General features: G+C 41.8%; 1 protein-coding gene across 3 annotated transcripts in view; it reads right to left on the bottom strand.

The window, feature by feature from the left end:
* PLXNA2 (plexin A2) overlaps positions 1-15,161 on the bottom strand; it is a 322,079-nt gene that overhangs the window by 12,585 nt on the left and 294,333 nt on the right. For all 3 annotated transcript variants that reach the window (XM_066600225.1, XM_066600224.1, XM_066600226.1), the window contains exons 23-27: positions 9,859-9,925; positions 8,162-8,308; positions 7,440-7,599; positions 5,294-5,397; positions 1,593-1,692 (exon numbers count right to left, since the gene is read on the bottom strand). In XM_066600225.1, the coding sequence (XP_066456322.1) occupies positions 1,593-1,692; positions 5,294-5,397; positions 7,440-7,599; positions 8,162-8,308; positions 9,859-9,925 (578 nt within the window). The remainder of the gene's footprint in view (positions 1-1,592; positions 1,693-5,293; positions 5,398-7,439; positions 7,600-8,161; positions 8,309-9,858; positions 9,926-15,161) is intronic.

The raw sequence follows: 15,161 nt of genomic DNA on the forward strand, positions 1-15,161 counted from the left end.
TAAAGGAGATACGATTATGCTGTGTAAGTAGTGCGGATGCAGAAAGCCCGACACGTTACTGCAGTCGCTGCCGGACAGAAGACTGAACAGACGCCAGTGTTCCTGTCATGAAATGATTCTTCCTTTTCTCCTTTGCTCCATGAACATCTCCATCAGCCCCAGACAATGCCGAGTCCCTGCTAACATTTCCAATGTCACCATTAATATTGCTGCTAATGTCAGAGACTTGCAGGAGCCAAAAATGCAGCTTTTATAGTTCCTTTTCCTGAGCGCCGAGCCTCAAACCAGCGATCAGTAGTATTGTTGAGTCCCAATAATATGTTGTGATGCTTTTTCTTTCCACTGTAATCATGTTTGCTCCAATTTTCATAATTTACATGTTAATGAATGAGAGAGACAAATGTTACTGATACTGCCGCCTTCGCAGACGGTTAGCGGCTGAAGATTTATGTCGTTTATGCCGTGATCTGCATAGTAACGGCTCCTGAGAATCTCTGCTGAGAACAGTAACCCTCTGAGTTCTGGAGAAGGCTGTAGCTTATTTCTTCTTCATCTTACTTTATATCCGTTCTATTTACGGGTCGTCTGGTTTTAGTATTGAGATTATTCTTTAAAAGCTAATTTGTTTATGCCAAAATGTACTGCGAACCCCGTGTCATTAGAATACGTAGGGTATCCGCACACGACCATAGTGTCTAGTGGCAACAGCATTGCTTTATCTACATACCAGCTTTCATATATGACATGTTTTTGTGCTGTAGGACGTGTCAGGCGCAGCTGGTAATAAAGTGCCCATATGTCTCTGCCCGAGAGGTCCTCCTCACGTCTTGGCTATTATTCTTAAGAAACATGGATATTTGGGTTTTTCATGGCATCTTATACTATTCCCTCGTCTTCTCTGGCATGTATTTATTCACTGTTTCACAGTAAAACCAACATAATCCTGTGCTACACATTGCAGCATGGATAGGCCTCCGTATGCACTGAGGGCCACTTTTACCGATTTTGGTGCATGTGATTTTTGTCCGTCGTGAATCTGTCTTAAACATGGAGACCACCTGTGCTTTTTCAGCCTTTGGCAAGCATGATGTAAACAGTGAAATTTGTGGGCAATTTTGCCATGCTTTGTGACAATTTTATCAGTTTATGGCAAGAGCCGGCACAAGTACATGTGAGCCACGTTTTAAGCCATTTTCACCTTTGTGTATTATGGTCAGCATTTTGCATCAGTACAGGCTAGTTGCACACAAGTGTAATAAGGACATAGAACGCTGTTGGTTTGGGTGATCAGACCCGCGGTCCGGCCAGGATTTGTGGCCCTAACGGTTGCGTGAAATTGGCCATAGTAGAAATAGAAAACATACAGAGAAGAATAGTATAATGGAAAGATTTGTACCTCTTCCATGTTTTGGAACCACTCCTGGATTTGACTTACACATATTCATGCAAAATATTGACCAAATATAGCGCATGGATGGTGCCTTAACCAACATATCTAAGAGGATTAGGTTTTTTTGGTGTAGTGAACAGTTACTCTTGAAAGAATTGAAAATAGTTGCAGTTTCTGAATATATTGACACACTCTTTCTTACCGTATCTGCTGATAGAGGTCCGCGATATACTTGCAGAAGCTGGGATGTTGTATGATGAGGTTTGCTTTGGGACAAGAGCCACTACTGAACGATCAGAAACCTGCAAAAACATGATGCAGTCAACAGATGATGTCTAGTGATGTCTTACAAAAGGTCAACGAAGGTTTCAAGATACTTTCCAATAACTCAGCTGTTAGTTGTAGGCCAGAATCATCCAAATCTCCCAAAGTAATATTTTTATTACCAATCGCCAAAGCCTGAATGTTTTGTAGCGGTGGAATTACCTCCAAACCTAATGAAGGTGACCCTAATCTTCACTGATACCAGAGTTCAATCACATCTGGGGTTCCTCAGTAAGACAGCTGTGCTCTACTTCTAGTGTTTGTTCTCACAACGGATCTTTTTAAAGGTACAATTTGTTTAATATTGCTTAAAAGGCAAAATTAGTGGCCAAATATTTTCCACTGTATATCTTCTGGCATCGGCTTGGTATGTAAGCAGACGATAACTGAAAGCAGGCATGAGTTGTTAGCAGGGTGCACCCTCATAGCAGGATATTATGGAGGCCTGTCGGCAGTGCATGACTTGTGCTATGAGCTTATCCTATTGGAAAGTCTCTCGGATTGTCGTTTCCGATAGAAGTTGGAGGTCTTTCCGTTGACAGTACAATAGCATAGCTGTGAGTGCCACAATGTGACTCATTTCCTCCTATGAAGCGTTGTTTGTATTACAAGTGTTTCCATATAACCCAACCCAGAAGCTAAATAAGAGGTGTTCAGAGCTACTTCGTGTCGGTGGCTAATCGCGTGTGAAAACCACATTTTTTTAAAAGCACACTTTAGCCCCTCTCATTTCCAGCCCCATTTTAAAGATGGAGAATGCCACTGATTTAATTAAGGCTGAAGCACAAAGAGAATAAGCAGCTATCATAATGTTATGGACTATAAAGCATTCTTATTAAACCATTTTTTATTCTAACCGGTTTTATGAACTTTATAAAAATGTGATTTATGGTAAGACAAGCAATAAAGCCATCTTTCAGAGGCTTAAATTGCCTGTCCCTCTATTACATCTGGAGGATTAATTAGGCAAAAGTCATACTGTAGATGAATATTAGTGCTAACGAGATTCTCTTATAGGAAGGTTCACACTTCATCCTTCTCACATAGACTTCATGCTCCTAAACTGCATGAATATAGAATAACTACATATAGCATAGGGATGATGCTTCCCTTGTACAAGACAGGGATTATTAGCTTTTTAATTTTACAAAACTTTGGAATCAACGACACTTTGGTCATTAGAGTTTCATAGGGCTAATTAACGGTGCCCTCGTTGGTGATAAAATGGCCACTACCTTGTAACATTTAAGGCTTCTCCGCCTAGCAGTGAACAATAAATCAGATATCTGCAGTTGTAAGGACACCAAGAGAATTAACAGAAACGGGTGAAGATACATCAAAGATGACCTTTAACTGAGATTTTGGATCTTTGGGGAAAGTATTATTCTATGTTAACCCTTTAGATATAGATCAAAGCCATTTTGAGGAACTCTTATTTAGATTGCACATGATTGTGACACGGATTCATAAACCTCCAAGTTGTGTGGAGTCATAATACAATACCCATATAGACGTGTATAAGGCCCACTGTACCTCCATATAATACATCTCCAGGGCTGCCATACAGCCTTCTGTCAATGGAAGCCATCCAACCTGCAGCCCATATGCAATTAACACTGTGTATGGGTTGCGGGTACCTGCGTCATCGCTAAGCGACAGTGTGGGAGATAGAAATATTGAAAAAAATTCTCTATACTTCACATGACCGACGGCGAGCTGCCGTGGTCATACACAATGCAGAAACCACAGGTACACGGGGTCACCAGCCGGAATGTGGGCTTCTATCCTGATGAAGGACAAGATCTAGCTGGACCATGTTGTTTGTACAATAGAAGTCAATGACAACAGCCAGCTAGAGGATAGGAGTCTCGTTGTGTCCTGCTTTAAAAGTACCTCGTGTCCAATCTTTGTAAAAAAAAAAAAAAAAGACAGTACTTGTCAACTGGATGCAGAAATGTGATGTGAACCGAATCATGCAATGGGTTTATAGCAGGAAGAGTTGCACATTCACAAATTCAAATATAATAGCTAAGGAAGTACACAGCCTTCCAGATCTGGCAAACAAGTACCCTCGTTAGCAAAGCCAATGTGCTGCAAAGTAATCTCTAAAAACAATCAGGATAATTTGCTTGGAACTTGTTTATTACTAAACCAAGTCTATAGCAGCTATATATCAACTATCATAGGACTCCCCGAGTTATGATTTCTAGGTGACTCATCTCTAATCAGATCTACTCAAATTAGCATTATGCTGTTCTGCTTCTACTTCAATATTAATTAAACTAATTAGGGTAAAGGGAAACTGTCATCACCTTTGAGCCCCAAAAACTACTTTTTGGGGATCTAAGGTGAGGAAACGGGAAGTCCATGGAGCTACATTTCTAACTCACCAGGCGCCCCATTCCAGCACCATGTCCCCGCAAACTTGGCACTCAGGCACACAGTGTGACTCTTACAGCGTGCACATCTATCATCCATCTCTATGGGAAGTGCATGCAGAAAGTCAAGCTGCTGCTTTGTGGCAGCTTCATGGGGACACAGTGCTGAAATGGGGTGTCTGGTGAATATGCAACAGAGCCCCCCCCCCCATTCCCTGACCTTTGAGTCTTACAACATAGTTTGTAGGGCTCAGCGGTGATGGAAGGCTCCCTTTAAGTACTGTAAATATCTTATACAGAGGACTAGGCAAGAATGCAAACTACGTAAAGTATACAGGTTTCTTTACCTTGGTTGCTTGTAGAGTGACTGCATTATTTCAAAGTGCATCATTAAACTACTACGAGCAGAAGACAATGATGTAATCCGACAGGAGATGGAGGGATACCACAGAGAGGTTTGATATTTTACAGGCCTTAAATTAGGATACTTAACGTTAAGGCTAGCATTTAAATTACAATTAATTTCTATGGCTGCACAGTATGGATAATGAGCGTATTTAATAAATGCCTTTTAAAGAGCAGGACCGCTGCAAGACTCTTTAACCTTTCTCAATGATGAACCTTACAAGTTGCTTCTAGAAAGAATATAGAACATTTTTAGCAAAAAGAAAAAAAAATTGGCATTGTGTTAGCCAGTAGAGCAAATTGTGATCCTTCTCAATAAGGGAAACCAAGTAATCTTGTAGATATGACACCTTTTAATGGCTAGGTATCATTGTGAAGGTCTCATATCTACAAGATTCCTTTTTTTCTCCTATTGAGAAGGGTCACACTTTTAACAAAAACGATGCATTTTTTGTGGTATTTTTCCTTCACTTTTTAGGATTGATGGCATTTGTTTCAAACCTCATATTCTCTAGTATGGCGTTTCTCTCAATTCTTTTCTCCCATACTTTTTTAATAGAAAAAGAGCCCGTTTGAATGAAAGATGCTGGCAAAAAAATATATGAAAGAAAACTAAAGCTGGTCACTATTTATATCAGTGCCCCCCCACCACCACCACTAGATTGGTAGAACCCCCCTTATTATGCCCTGGCAGGGTGCTGCAGGTTGTAGCTTCACCACAGCTGGGAGGCAGGTAGGAAACCACTGCTGTGTAACTCTGGACAATCATACAAGCCAGTATCATGTAGGTATGTACCTGGTAGTGCAAAAGTGTGTTGAGCCTTTTCCAGTCTCCTTCTATCTTGGTTGTGATGTCTTCATCTTGTAGAACGACCCTTGCTATGCGTCCTTGTCTCCATTCTGTTCAGGGATCAGACAAAAGGCAATGTATAGCGATTTTGGAGGGTTTGTACCATTTGATTTACCCAACATGCCGAAAAATTCGAAACAAACAGTAATTACGACAAAAAGAGAGAATTTAATCTGCATAGGCATTCACCCCTTGCAAGCCAACACTTCACAGCTAATTTTTACAGATGGAAGTCTCTCCGGGTCTCTATCAGCCTAGCACATTTACATACTGGGATTTTTGCACAATTTTCCAGGCCAAACTGCTCCAACTCCTTCAAGTTGGATGGTTGTGTTGTTGTCCAGTAGTCTTCAAGTCATGCCACAGATTCTCAAATTGGTTGAGGTCCGGGCTTTGACTAGGCCATTCCAAGACATTTAGTGGTATGTTTAGGGACTTAGTTCTGGTGAAAGATGAGCCCTTGTCTTAAGGCCCTTTTACATACAATAATTATCGCTCAAAATTCGTTCAGATGGTCGAAAATGAGCGATAATCATTAAATGTAAACGCATGCATCGCACACTTTTTGCTTTAATGATAGTTTTAAGGTTAACTTAAAATCCATCGTTCAGTGACAGAGATAAAGCAAACACATTTATGCTATCAGTCACGAGAGATCACTGCAGCTGCTTGCACAGCTGTGTGTGTGTTAAAACATACACTGGGCTCTGCAAACAACTCATGCAGGCCCTTTTACATGCAAATGAAGATGATAAAGTGTTAGTGGCCATTAACACTTTATGCAAATAGATCGCTAAATCTTTCAGTCAGTTGAAAAATTTATCTTTGCGTGTAAAAGGGCCTTTGGTCTCAAACCTCTGGCAGACTGAAACAAGTTTTCTCAACAATTGCCCCGCATTTGATGCCATTAGTCTTTCTTCAATCCTGAACAGTTTTCTAGTCCCTGCTGATAAAAGTCTCCCCGCTATATAACGCTGACCCCACCATGCTTCTTGGTGGAAGGGGAAATGTTGGATTGAAACATACACAGCATTTCTCATGACAGACAAAAATGTTTGCTTCTAGCCTCATCTGCCCAGAAAACCTTCATTCATGTGTTTGGGGAGTCCACCACACGCTATTTATGTTTTTTCTGTAACAATTACTTTGTCTGGCCGATTTTCCATAATGTCCCACTTTGTGGAGCGAACGGCTTATAGTGGAACAATTGATAGATGCTTACATCTCTGGTATGAATTTTTGGTGTTCCCTTAGAGTTATCACTGGTCTCTTTGCTGAATCCATGATTACTGCCCTCCTTGTCTCTGAGTTTTGGTGGGCGGCCTTCTCTTGTCAGGTCTGCAGATGTGCCATATTCTTTTCATTACGTTATAATGAATTTAATGGTACTCCATGGATGTTCAAAGTTTGGGATATTATTTTAATGACCCAACCTGTTTGGAAACCTCCTCATGTTGCTTGCTTAGTGGTGTTGCTGACACAAGAGCCTTTCAGAATAGATGTATTAAAGGGATCTTTCACGCAGGGAGGAACAGGCCGTATGCAAGGCGCAGTAAATTCTGCATCAAAATCCACAGCCTAGCTGCAAATGATAATGCAGAATTAAAAATGGCTTAAAACCTGCCTGCAATTCTGCATCAAAATCCGCAGTTAGACCTGCAGATTTGGTGTGGAATTCGGCAGCTGTGGATGAATACTTTCGAAAAGGCACAGTATCTGATGAAGAGCCTGAGAAGTTCTGCTGGTTGTGTGAATAAGCTGTAAAGGATAAGGTTTTTAAGTACAAGCAAACAGCTGGACCCCAGTTTTGGCTACGCAGGAACCGATACCCTATTACTATGGATGAAGTATAACTTTAAAGAAAAGTCAGTATAGAAATTGCAGGTGGATTGTGAAATTAACATTTTTTCCCCAATTCTTTATATTCTTTATCACACAAAGATTTGAATCTTTAAACTGTGACTTTCATTGCAGCACAATCATCATAAGAGGAGCGTCAGTATATTTAGTCCTGATGCACTGGCTTTGTAATGCAATTAAAAGACATTCATTTCCTGCTGCTGTGGAAGCGGTAACGAATTATTGTACTTACCCAAGTCCATGTCAAGGGCTCTTGGTCTCTGAGAATAGGGCACATTCTTATATACGGCATCCAGGATCTTCTCCTTCACCTGAGTGATGGTGTCACAGTTCAGGGCTTTCACCGGTATCTCTGGACTGTTCTCATTGTCGGGGTTCACACAGTTCAGGATCTGTAAGGATACAATGCTTGAAGTTATTAAATTATCTGGAAATGTGATAAAACCACGAGAACACGGCTGTCGCCGGAGTAACATTGTTTGATCTGTAGTCACTTGGCATTTTATGAAGGGTACAGCACTGTGTATTCACATGTGGCAGATTTGTTGTAGAAACGTCTGCCCCTGCCCCATTTATCTCAGTGGGGTCTACAGATATTCACGCACATGCTGCAGAAACAAACTCATTTAGATACAGTATATGACAATTATCTTTTCCGTTGCAGAAACTTCTGTAACAAATCCGACAAGTATGAAAGTATCTTAGAGCAGTTAGTACCACAACCTAATTGCAGTTGTCATCCTGCATTTAGTCCTGTGAGTATGCCTAGGACCACCAGAAATAGGCAGCTGCACCTTACCGGCGTGATGCTGTTATTAGCAGTATGTTCAGCAAAGAGTGACAGCAACAAACTACTAGTGCAAATAGTTTAATGTGCCGAATCCTCCGCGGAGGCAGCAGTGCACAGTTTGTATTAGGAAATTAGTCCCCCTTGTGGACATTTGTAATACTTTCCAGGGTTTTGTACTCAATCTGCTGCCGAATCAGTTTATCTTCACTCAATGAATAGCGGGCTTCTCCAGTGATTGAATCTATAGGTCCTTTCTCCATCTGCTGCTTAATGGCACAATGTAACATGAAGAGAGGCTCCCCAGCGCACTCCTAAAAACAAGCAAACACATTCTGTTACTACCAAATCGGTACCTATTGGTAGGATACGCATCATACGGACAAAAGTATTGGGACATACATAGGTGATATCTGTACCCATTGGTGTTGAGGATGGACTTCACTATAACCAATGACCCTAGTCCTTCCTAGCAGAAACCCCCCACACCATAACAGAACCTCCTCCAAACTTCACTGTTGGGACCATGCGGTCGTGTAGAAACCGCCTTCCAGGCAACTGCCATACCTAAGTGCAGCCATCCAATTGGAAGATGGTGTACCATGGATAGCAGAATACTTGCTTCCAGTCACTTACAGTCCAAGATGAGGCTCCAAGCACAAACACAGGTACCTCTGTGCATTCACTGCTGTGATGTTGGGCTTGTGTGCAGCCGCTCGGCCATGGTAACCCTTCGCATGAAGTTCCCTACGGATGGTGCTGGGGCTAATGGATGCTCCAAAGGCCTGTGGGCTCCCCTGAGTAGGGCTATACTTAGAGTTCTTGCTGCCCTAGGCACTTTTAGAGTTCACATCCTATTTTATAGTGAGTCAGGCCTAGGCTGCCCATACACTTTAGGGCATATTTACACAAGATGTTTTTGACCCCACATTTATTTTACTAGGTCAATAAAAGAACTGCAAAATCTCCACAACCAGCGTATAAATGTGTGAAGTTTTAAACAAATTTTATGTGGTTTTGATCACAGGGTCAAAAAGTCTCAAGTAGATACCCTTCGGCAGCGGTCAAACACCCCTTAAGTGTATATACCCCAAGTCAGTAAAATGCAAGCCTAATGCTCGAATTCGAAGGTATCCTCCCCAAAGCGGGCACATCCTCCCTGTCTCTCTGCATTGGACCTGTAAATTTATGTTCACATTTACCAGGAGTTTCCATCATGGAAATCACCTTATGGGTCTGTTCACACATCCTGGATTCACATCCCAAAGCAAATCTGCACTACTCTGGCAACCGCAAATCTACATCAAATGGTGCAGAATTTGGTGCTTTTTTCAGCTTTCATTTGAAGGAGTAAAATCAGTGGTGAAATCCTCTCCATAAATTAAACTCTACAAAGAAGTCCATGTATGCGGCAGATTTTCTCCGCAGCGTGTGGATGGGATTTGTTAACATCTCATTCACAATGCTTGTACTATAAAATCTGTAGCATCACTCTTGTGTGAACATGTCCCAAGGCCTCCTTCACACATCCTATTTTTGTAGCATTTTTAAGCGCTTGTAAAAAAAAATTAAAAAAAATAAAAGCTGCACTGTTCCTGCATTTTCATGGCATTCTTGACCCCCACCAATCCTGAGAAACATACTCTGACGTACCCCCCCCCCTCCTTTGAATTATCCTATACATATACTTTACACTGCAGCCTTACTACTGCACAGGTCACCTATTATACTCCCTTTCCGCAATCCACATTCTTGTTTCAAGGTTTATAATTCTTTAGTATGAGAAATAATACTCAGTTGAATACACAGTATTGCGATGTGAAGCCAATCCATAGTACGATATATATAATGTTGAATGTTTTACCTTAAGGAATTTGTGCAGGAGGAAAGCAAACCAGTTAGTCAGCATCTTCTCTGCCACCGACTCCGTCCTACGGAGACAAAAGTGCGGGTTTATAGTATGCTGTCATAGCAAAGACACATCGCAATGAAACATGACAGGACCTGCCATAAAGGGTCTTGGAAGTTTTAATGAAATTCGGAAACCTAAAGAAATAGCCCAATTGCAGCCCCCGTCACATGGTCCCAGAAGTGGAGCTTTTGCTATGTAAGCACTAATGACGTTTTTCACACACCTCAGACTAAGGCCTCCTTCACCCAAACGTCATTCTGACACTGAACAGGCACATCAAAAAATCATGTCTAAAAGAACCCATGGTTTCCTTTATATGAACGATTTTTTGACGCACCGAAAAAAAACCGCACGCCAAAAACGGCGCTTTTTTATTACACTGGGATTTCTCTCTGACAAAAGATATGACAAGTGCTATGTTTTGACAGCACACCACCGGTGGCTCCCGTACACTTCTATGGGAGTCGTCCGGCAAAGGGAGGGGGCGGAGGGGGGGGGGAGGGTAGCGACATACTCGCGAATAGCTTGTGGCTACTATTCGTTCACCCAATTTATCGCTCAGATAGCAGCGCTGCTTTAGCAAAGCTATCTGAGCGTTAATATGATGCTCATGTGAACGAGGCCCTAAGGCCTGCATTACACGACCGTGTGCGTTTATACGTTCGCCCGTAAGCACCCTATAATTGCACAAATGAATATTTTCTACGCTCAACTCCCCATCAGAGGTCGCGTATTTAAAGCCGTTCACATGAGCGTATGCGTAATACGTTCGCATGTAAGGACCGTATATTCACGTAAAATAAATTGAAGGGAGGAGAGAGCAAGTTGCAGGCTGATATGTCCGTGCTAGCAGATCGATCGGTTTATTTTGGTGATTAAAATGCCTGTTCACACGCTGGCGTGTTGCATCCTTCCTGTGGATTAGAATGGCAATTAAATGCCTAATTAGGGCGAGCTGTCTTTTCCCTGCGTTGTACACAGGAAAACTCCCTTCGCCTCCCTTTTTTCCAGCTTCCACAGAAGTCTATGGGAGCTTGCTGCGTATTTCGACAAAAGATAGGGCAAGAGCTATCTTTTCACACACCGTATAAAGAAGGCGACCAAAAATGGTCACGGATATCCTATTTTACACGGTAAAAAAATCATTTGTCTGAATGAACCCATTGAAATTCAATGCTTTGCGATTTTTTACGCTGCAAAATCCCTAAGGGTCCGTGAAGACGAGCCGATTTGTGGTTTGAACAAGCGATGTCAGAGTTTGCTCGTGCAGCCTGTTTATACAGGCAGATACATTGTTCAAATCAGAAATCATTCAGTCGTTCACATTCACTGTATAGTAAGAACGACTAAATGATCAAGATTTAAACTGAACGATTAGTGAATGAGCCAATATTGATTTGTATGCCTGCATAGAATGAACGATGATTGAAAAGTAAACGATTGATCATTCATCGTTTGTTGTCTGTGTTTACACTGATCGTTATTGTTCACTTTTGCTTGTTTAAACGAGAATCGTTCCTTGTAAGAGCGCCTGACGATCATTATTTCAGCAGCATAAGGCAGCACCCGACCATTTCACAGCATTTGGAAAATCAACATGACAGTCAATTAAATTGATACATAGAGCAATATACGGGTTTGATAAACCTCGGAACCCCAACGGCCCAGACAGAATGCAAGCATGCCCACGATGCTCCCAGGCACACTCAGATTTTCTGCATGGAATCTGGCAATGCCCTAAAATCAAGAAATTCTGGGAAGGGATCCAAAAGCTAACCAAAGACATGGGGGGACAGAATTTACACTTAACACCGCAAACCTTTATACTCCACCAATTACCAGACAGCGCGAGAAGGACCAAAATGACCCATAACATCCTACTAATAAGTAAAAGATGTATTCTAAACAACTGGTTGATAGCCAGACCACCAGAAATAAAAGACGTCATACAACAGCTAAAATACCTATTAAAAATGGAAAGGCTAGAGATAGAAAGGTGTGTAGAATCTCATGCAAAGAACTTTTTCAAAAAATGGAGAGAATTCATAGAAAAGTTCCTGGACTTTAAAGAAATCAAAGAATGCATGTATCAATTTACCAATACGACGTGGTACCATGAGCAAAATCACATGCACAAACTGGGAATTCTCAAAATCGCATGACAGATTGCGATAGGAAAATGATGCGCCCTGCGGGTCAACTCAACAATATAGTAATTAACTGCATTTATTATGTTTTCACAGTAAAGTATTAAGAGTTGGGGAGTTGGGGGGGGGGGGAGGGGGAAGGAATAAATAAAAGGGGGAAAAAATGAGGCATTAAACCGTTGTGAACAGAATGTAACAAATAGAAACTGTCAAGATGAGAAACAAGATGTATGTAAAACTGTTAACTGTCAACTTATGTTTCTACTATGTACAAAAAATTGCCAATAAAAAAGAGTTATATAAACATGACAGTCAACGCTCTTACCGCTGAGAACCCACTTCATTAACTGTGAATATGTGTAGAGCGCAGCGCCATGAAGGAGAGATATTGCATGGATTTGCTGAGAAAGTAATCCCTTACTGGCACAAAGATGATCTTCAGCTCCTTCCAAGATGTTTGGCATGGGATGGAGAAAACATTCGACAAGTGTGACCCATTTATTGCACTAACATTGTGGTATAACGCATACATGTGAAACAGCATGTAGTAGTATTTGCATGCTTGTGTATAAATTGGGGTTCTGGGTACATTCTGGCATGGTGATATAAGTGACCTTGTGGAAACAGAAGTTCCATCATGGGTAAAAAAAAAAGCTTGGAGTCACTGGTCACAATAGCTACAATTTGGGGTGTAGTCCTATGGATTATATGGTCATTTAGTTATGCCTCTGACTGCCCTCTTGATTGGTACATCTGGAAGGTTTGTCTACTAACAGCAATGATGTTTTGTTTATTACATAACAATCATGTTGTTGTCTATGGGCACAGCACACCCCGACTCCCTCCTTTGTCCTTGATGGAGAGTCACCTACAAGAATGCTATCAGATCCATTTCACCAATGGAGTCTGATCCTGCCAGTGATTTAGGTATAATTTTTACTATTAATTTACTATTCTTAATGATGTGAGATTTTGGTAATGAGTCCTACATGATGCTTCTCCCCCGATCACCGCCCTGTCTAAATGAATGGCAGTGGATGAGGCTCCCCCAGTGCCGAGAAGGTGGCTTACAATGCCTACAATAAGTGGGCTTTGTCCTTCTTCTCATGTTGTTAATCCTGCACAAGCCATTCACACTTCATGTTAAGCTTCACAAAAGGAAGAACAAATCTGCCTTTCAAAAAGCGGCTGTAATTTTTTTTCTGAGCTGCGTGATTTTCAAAACCCCAGAGATTATTCCAACAAATCTCTGCTTTTTTATATTCTTTCCGGCACAGCAGCCGTAATTATTACATTTCTTTTCTCGTCTTAACGAAAAAAGGAACGTGCCCCACAGAGCGTTCAACCACTGAAAAAGGGGGAGAGTATTTAATACCGTGGTCTGCGCGTTTTAACTCTTTCAAACGTAAATGCTTACAGGTGATGGGACTTGATAAGACTTATGCCGTACACACAAGGGCACTTTTCTTATATAAAATACTATACAAAAGGCTGTTAGTCTGCGGGGCGAGGGAACAGCCACAGGTGACACATCCAATGTTAATGTACGAATATACAGGACATCCCGCGATTCACCAGCAGTAGTCGAGCATTAGATAGGTTATTATGCCTCTGCCCAACAATATCGCAGCATGTTCTTCAATGTGATTTGGCGCAGTAGAAGAAAAAGCGCAAAGAAAATAAAAGTAGAATGTTGCAATTCTTCTAATGTTTCTTTCCATGCACCATTGTATAAGAGCTGAGCTAATGGTTGCTGTATCGGAGTAGAGCCCGCTTCTCTGCATCATTTATCGGGAAACCTGGTCATCCTAATTGCAGGGAATAATGACAATATATCAGAACAGAACAAATGCTTCCTTGGAAGTGGCATTTAGTTTTTCGTCACTTGCCTTGCCTTTCTAACCCTGCACTGCTTATTCCCCCTGATCACGCACACCACCGTCAGCAGCCCCTCACCCCCTGTCTTTCCCCAATCCACTAAGGACGTCACCCCGCCACCTTGTTCAAGAAAACTGTCTGCCTCCGTATCCCGTCACCAAACAAATTTCATTTTGAAACAACCAAGCATGTAATTAAATTGCCGGAATACGACTCTGGATTTTTATTCTCTCTTTCCCTTCACTGTGTATTCTCCCTCAGGCCATGGCTGATCTTTCCTGCTCCACATTAATATTTACCGTTTCCCAAAAATAATGGATGTGTCCTTGCCGCAAGGCCTCAGGGGGCGGCATTGTTTGAGTCTCTGCATTGATGTACTGCAAATCCCTCTGGTCATAACAGGGTTAATCTATCTTTTTCTTTCCCCCACAACCTGGAAACGTCAATGGGAACATTTCTTATTAATATCAGAGAGAATGGAGATGGTTTGCTTAGGATATGGGTTTAACTAAGGCAGTATAAACTAAGCCTCGGGGATTCGGTAGCTGCAAACATTGACTAACCTCGCTGGTTGAGGCTGCTGGTGGATCTGGTCTACAAACACATCTATGCTGTTATATGCCCCATCTCATTGTCACTCTGTAGGACCAGCGTCTACATGATTAATGCTTTATTGCACGTTGCTGGTTGTGAAGAGGTTAAACGCATGACGAGAGAGGCGGCAAAACAAATAGCCAGGTGACTCAAGGGTTAATATTTCTCATTCTCGGCCTATTTTTAGTCTCCTCAGTAAGAGTGATGAACTAATATTAAGAGCTGGCAGTGGAAGCACAGACACCCCCTCCTCCTCTCTGCGCTCCTCTCTCCCACAATCCCCAGGGGAAATTAACAAGGATTCCATTATTGTGTCTTGTGGGACAGTTTCTGTGTTAACGGACACACAGGAGTCTACGGCAATTTCCTGTGCACAAAACCACACGTCTTGGATTCGGAAGTGCAGCCTACAGAACTGCGGGGCAAGGGTGGCCCAATTAACAGTGGCCACCATGTAGCACATTAACCAGAACACGTGGCCCATAAAGTAATGATCTCCTTGACAACCTATTGCTCTGCAGGTGCTGCTCTACAGCTCTCGTGCTGATAATATGCACATGTATGTTAATATGTACACGTCATACAGAAAATGGAATTGTTACCCAGCAGATCTTACATGTAGCGAATGTGTAGCTT

Source organism: Eleutherodactylus coqui, chromosome 4 (assembly GCF_035609145.1).
Source record: "Eleutherodactylus coqui strain aEleCoq1 chromosome 4, aEleCoq1.hap1, whole genome shotgun sequence".
Taxonomy (NCBI): Eukaryota; Metazoa; Chordata; class Amphibia; order Anura; family Eleutherodactylidae; genus Eleutherodactylus; species Eleutherodactylus coqui.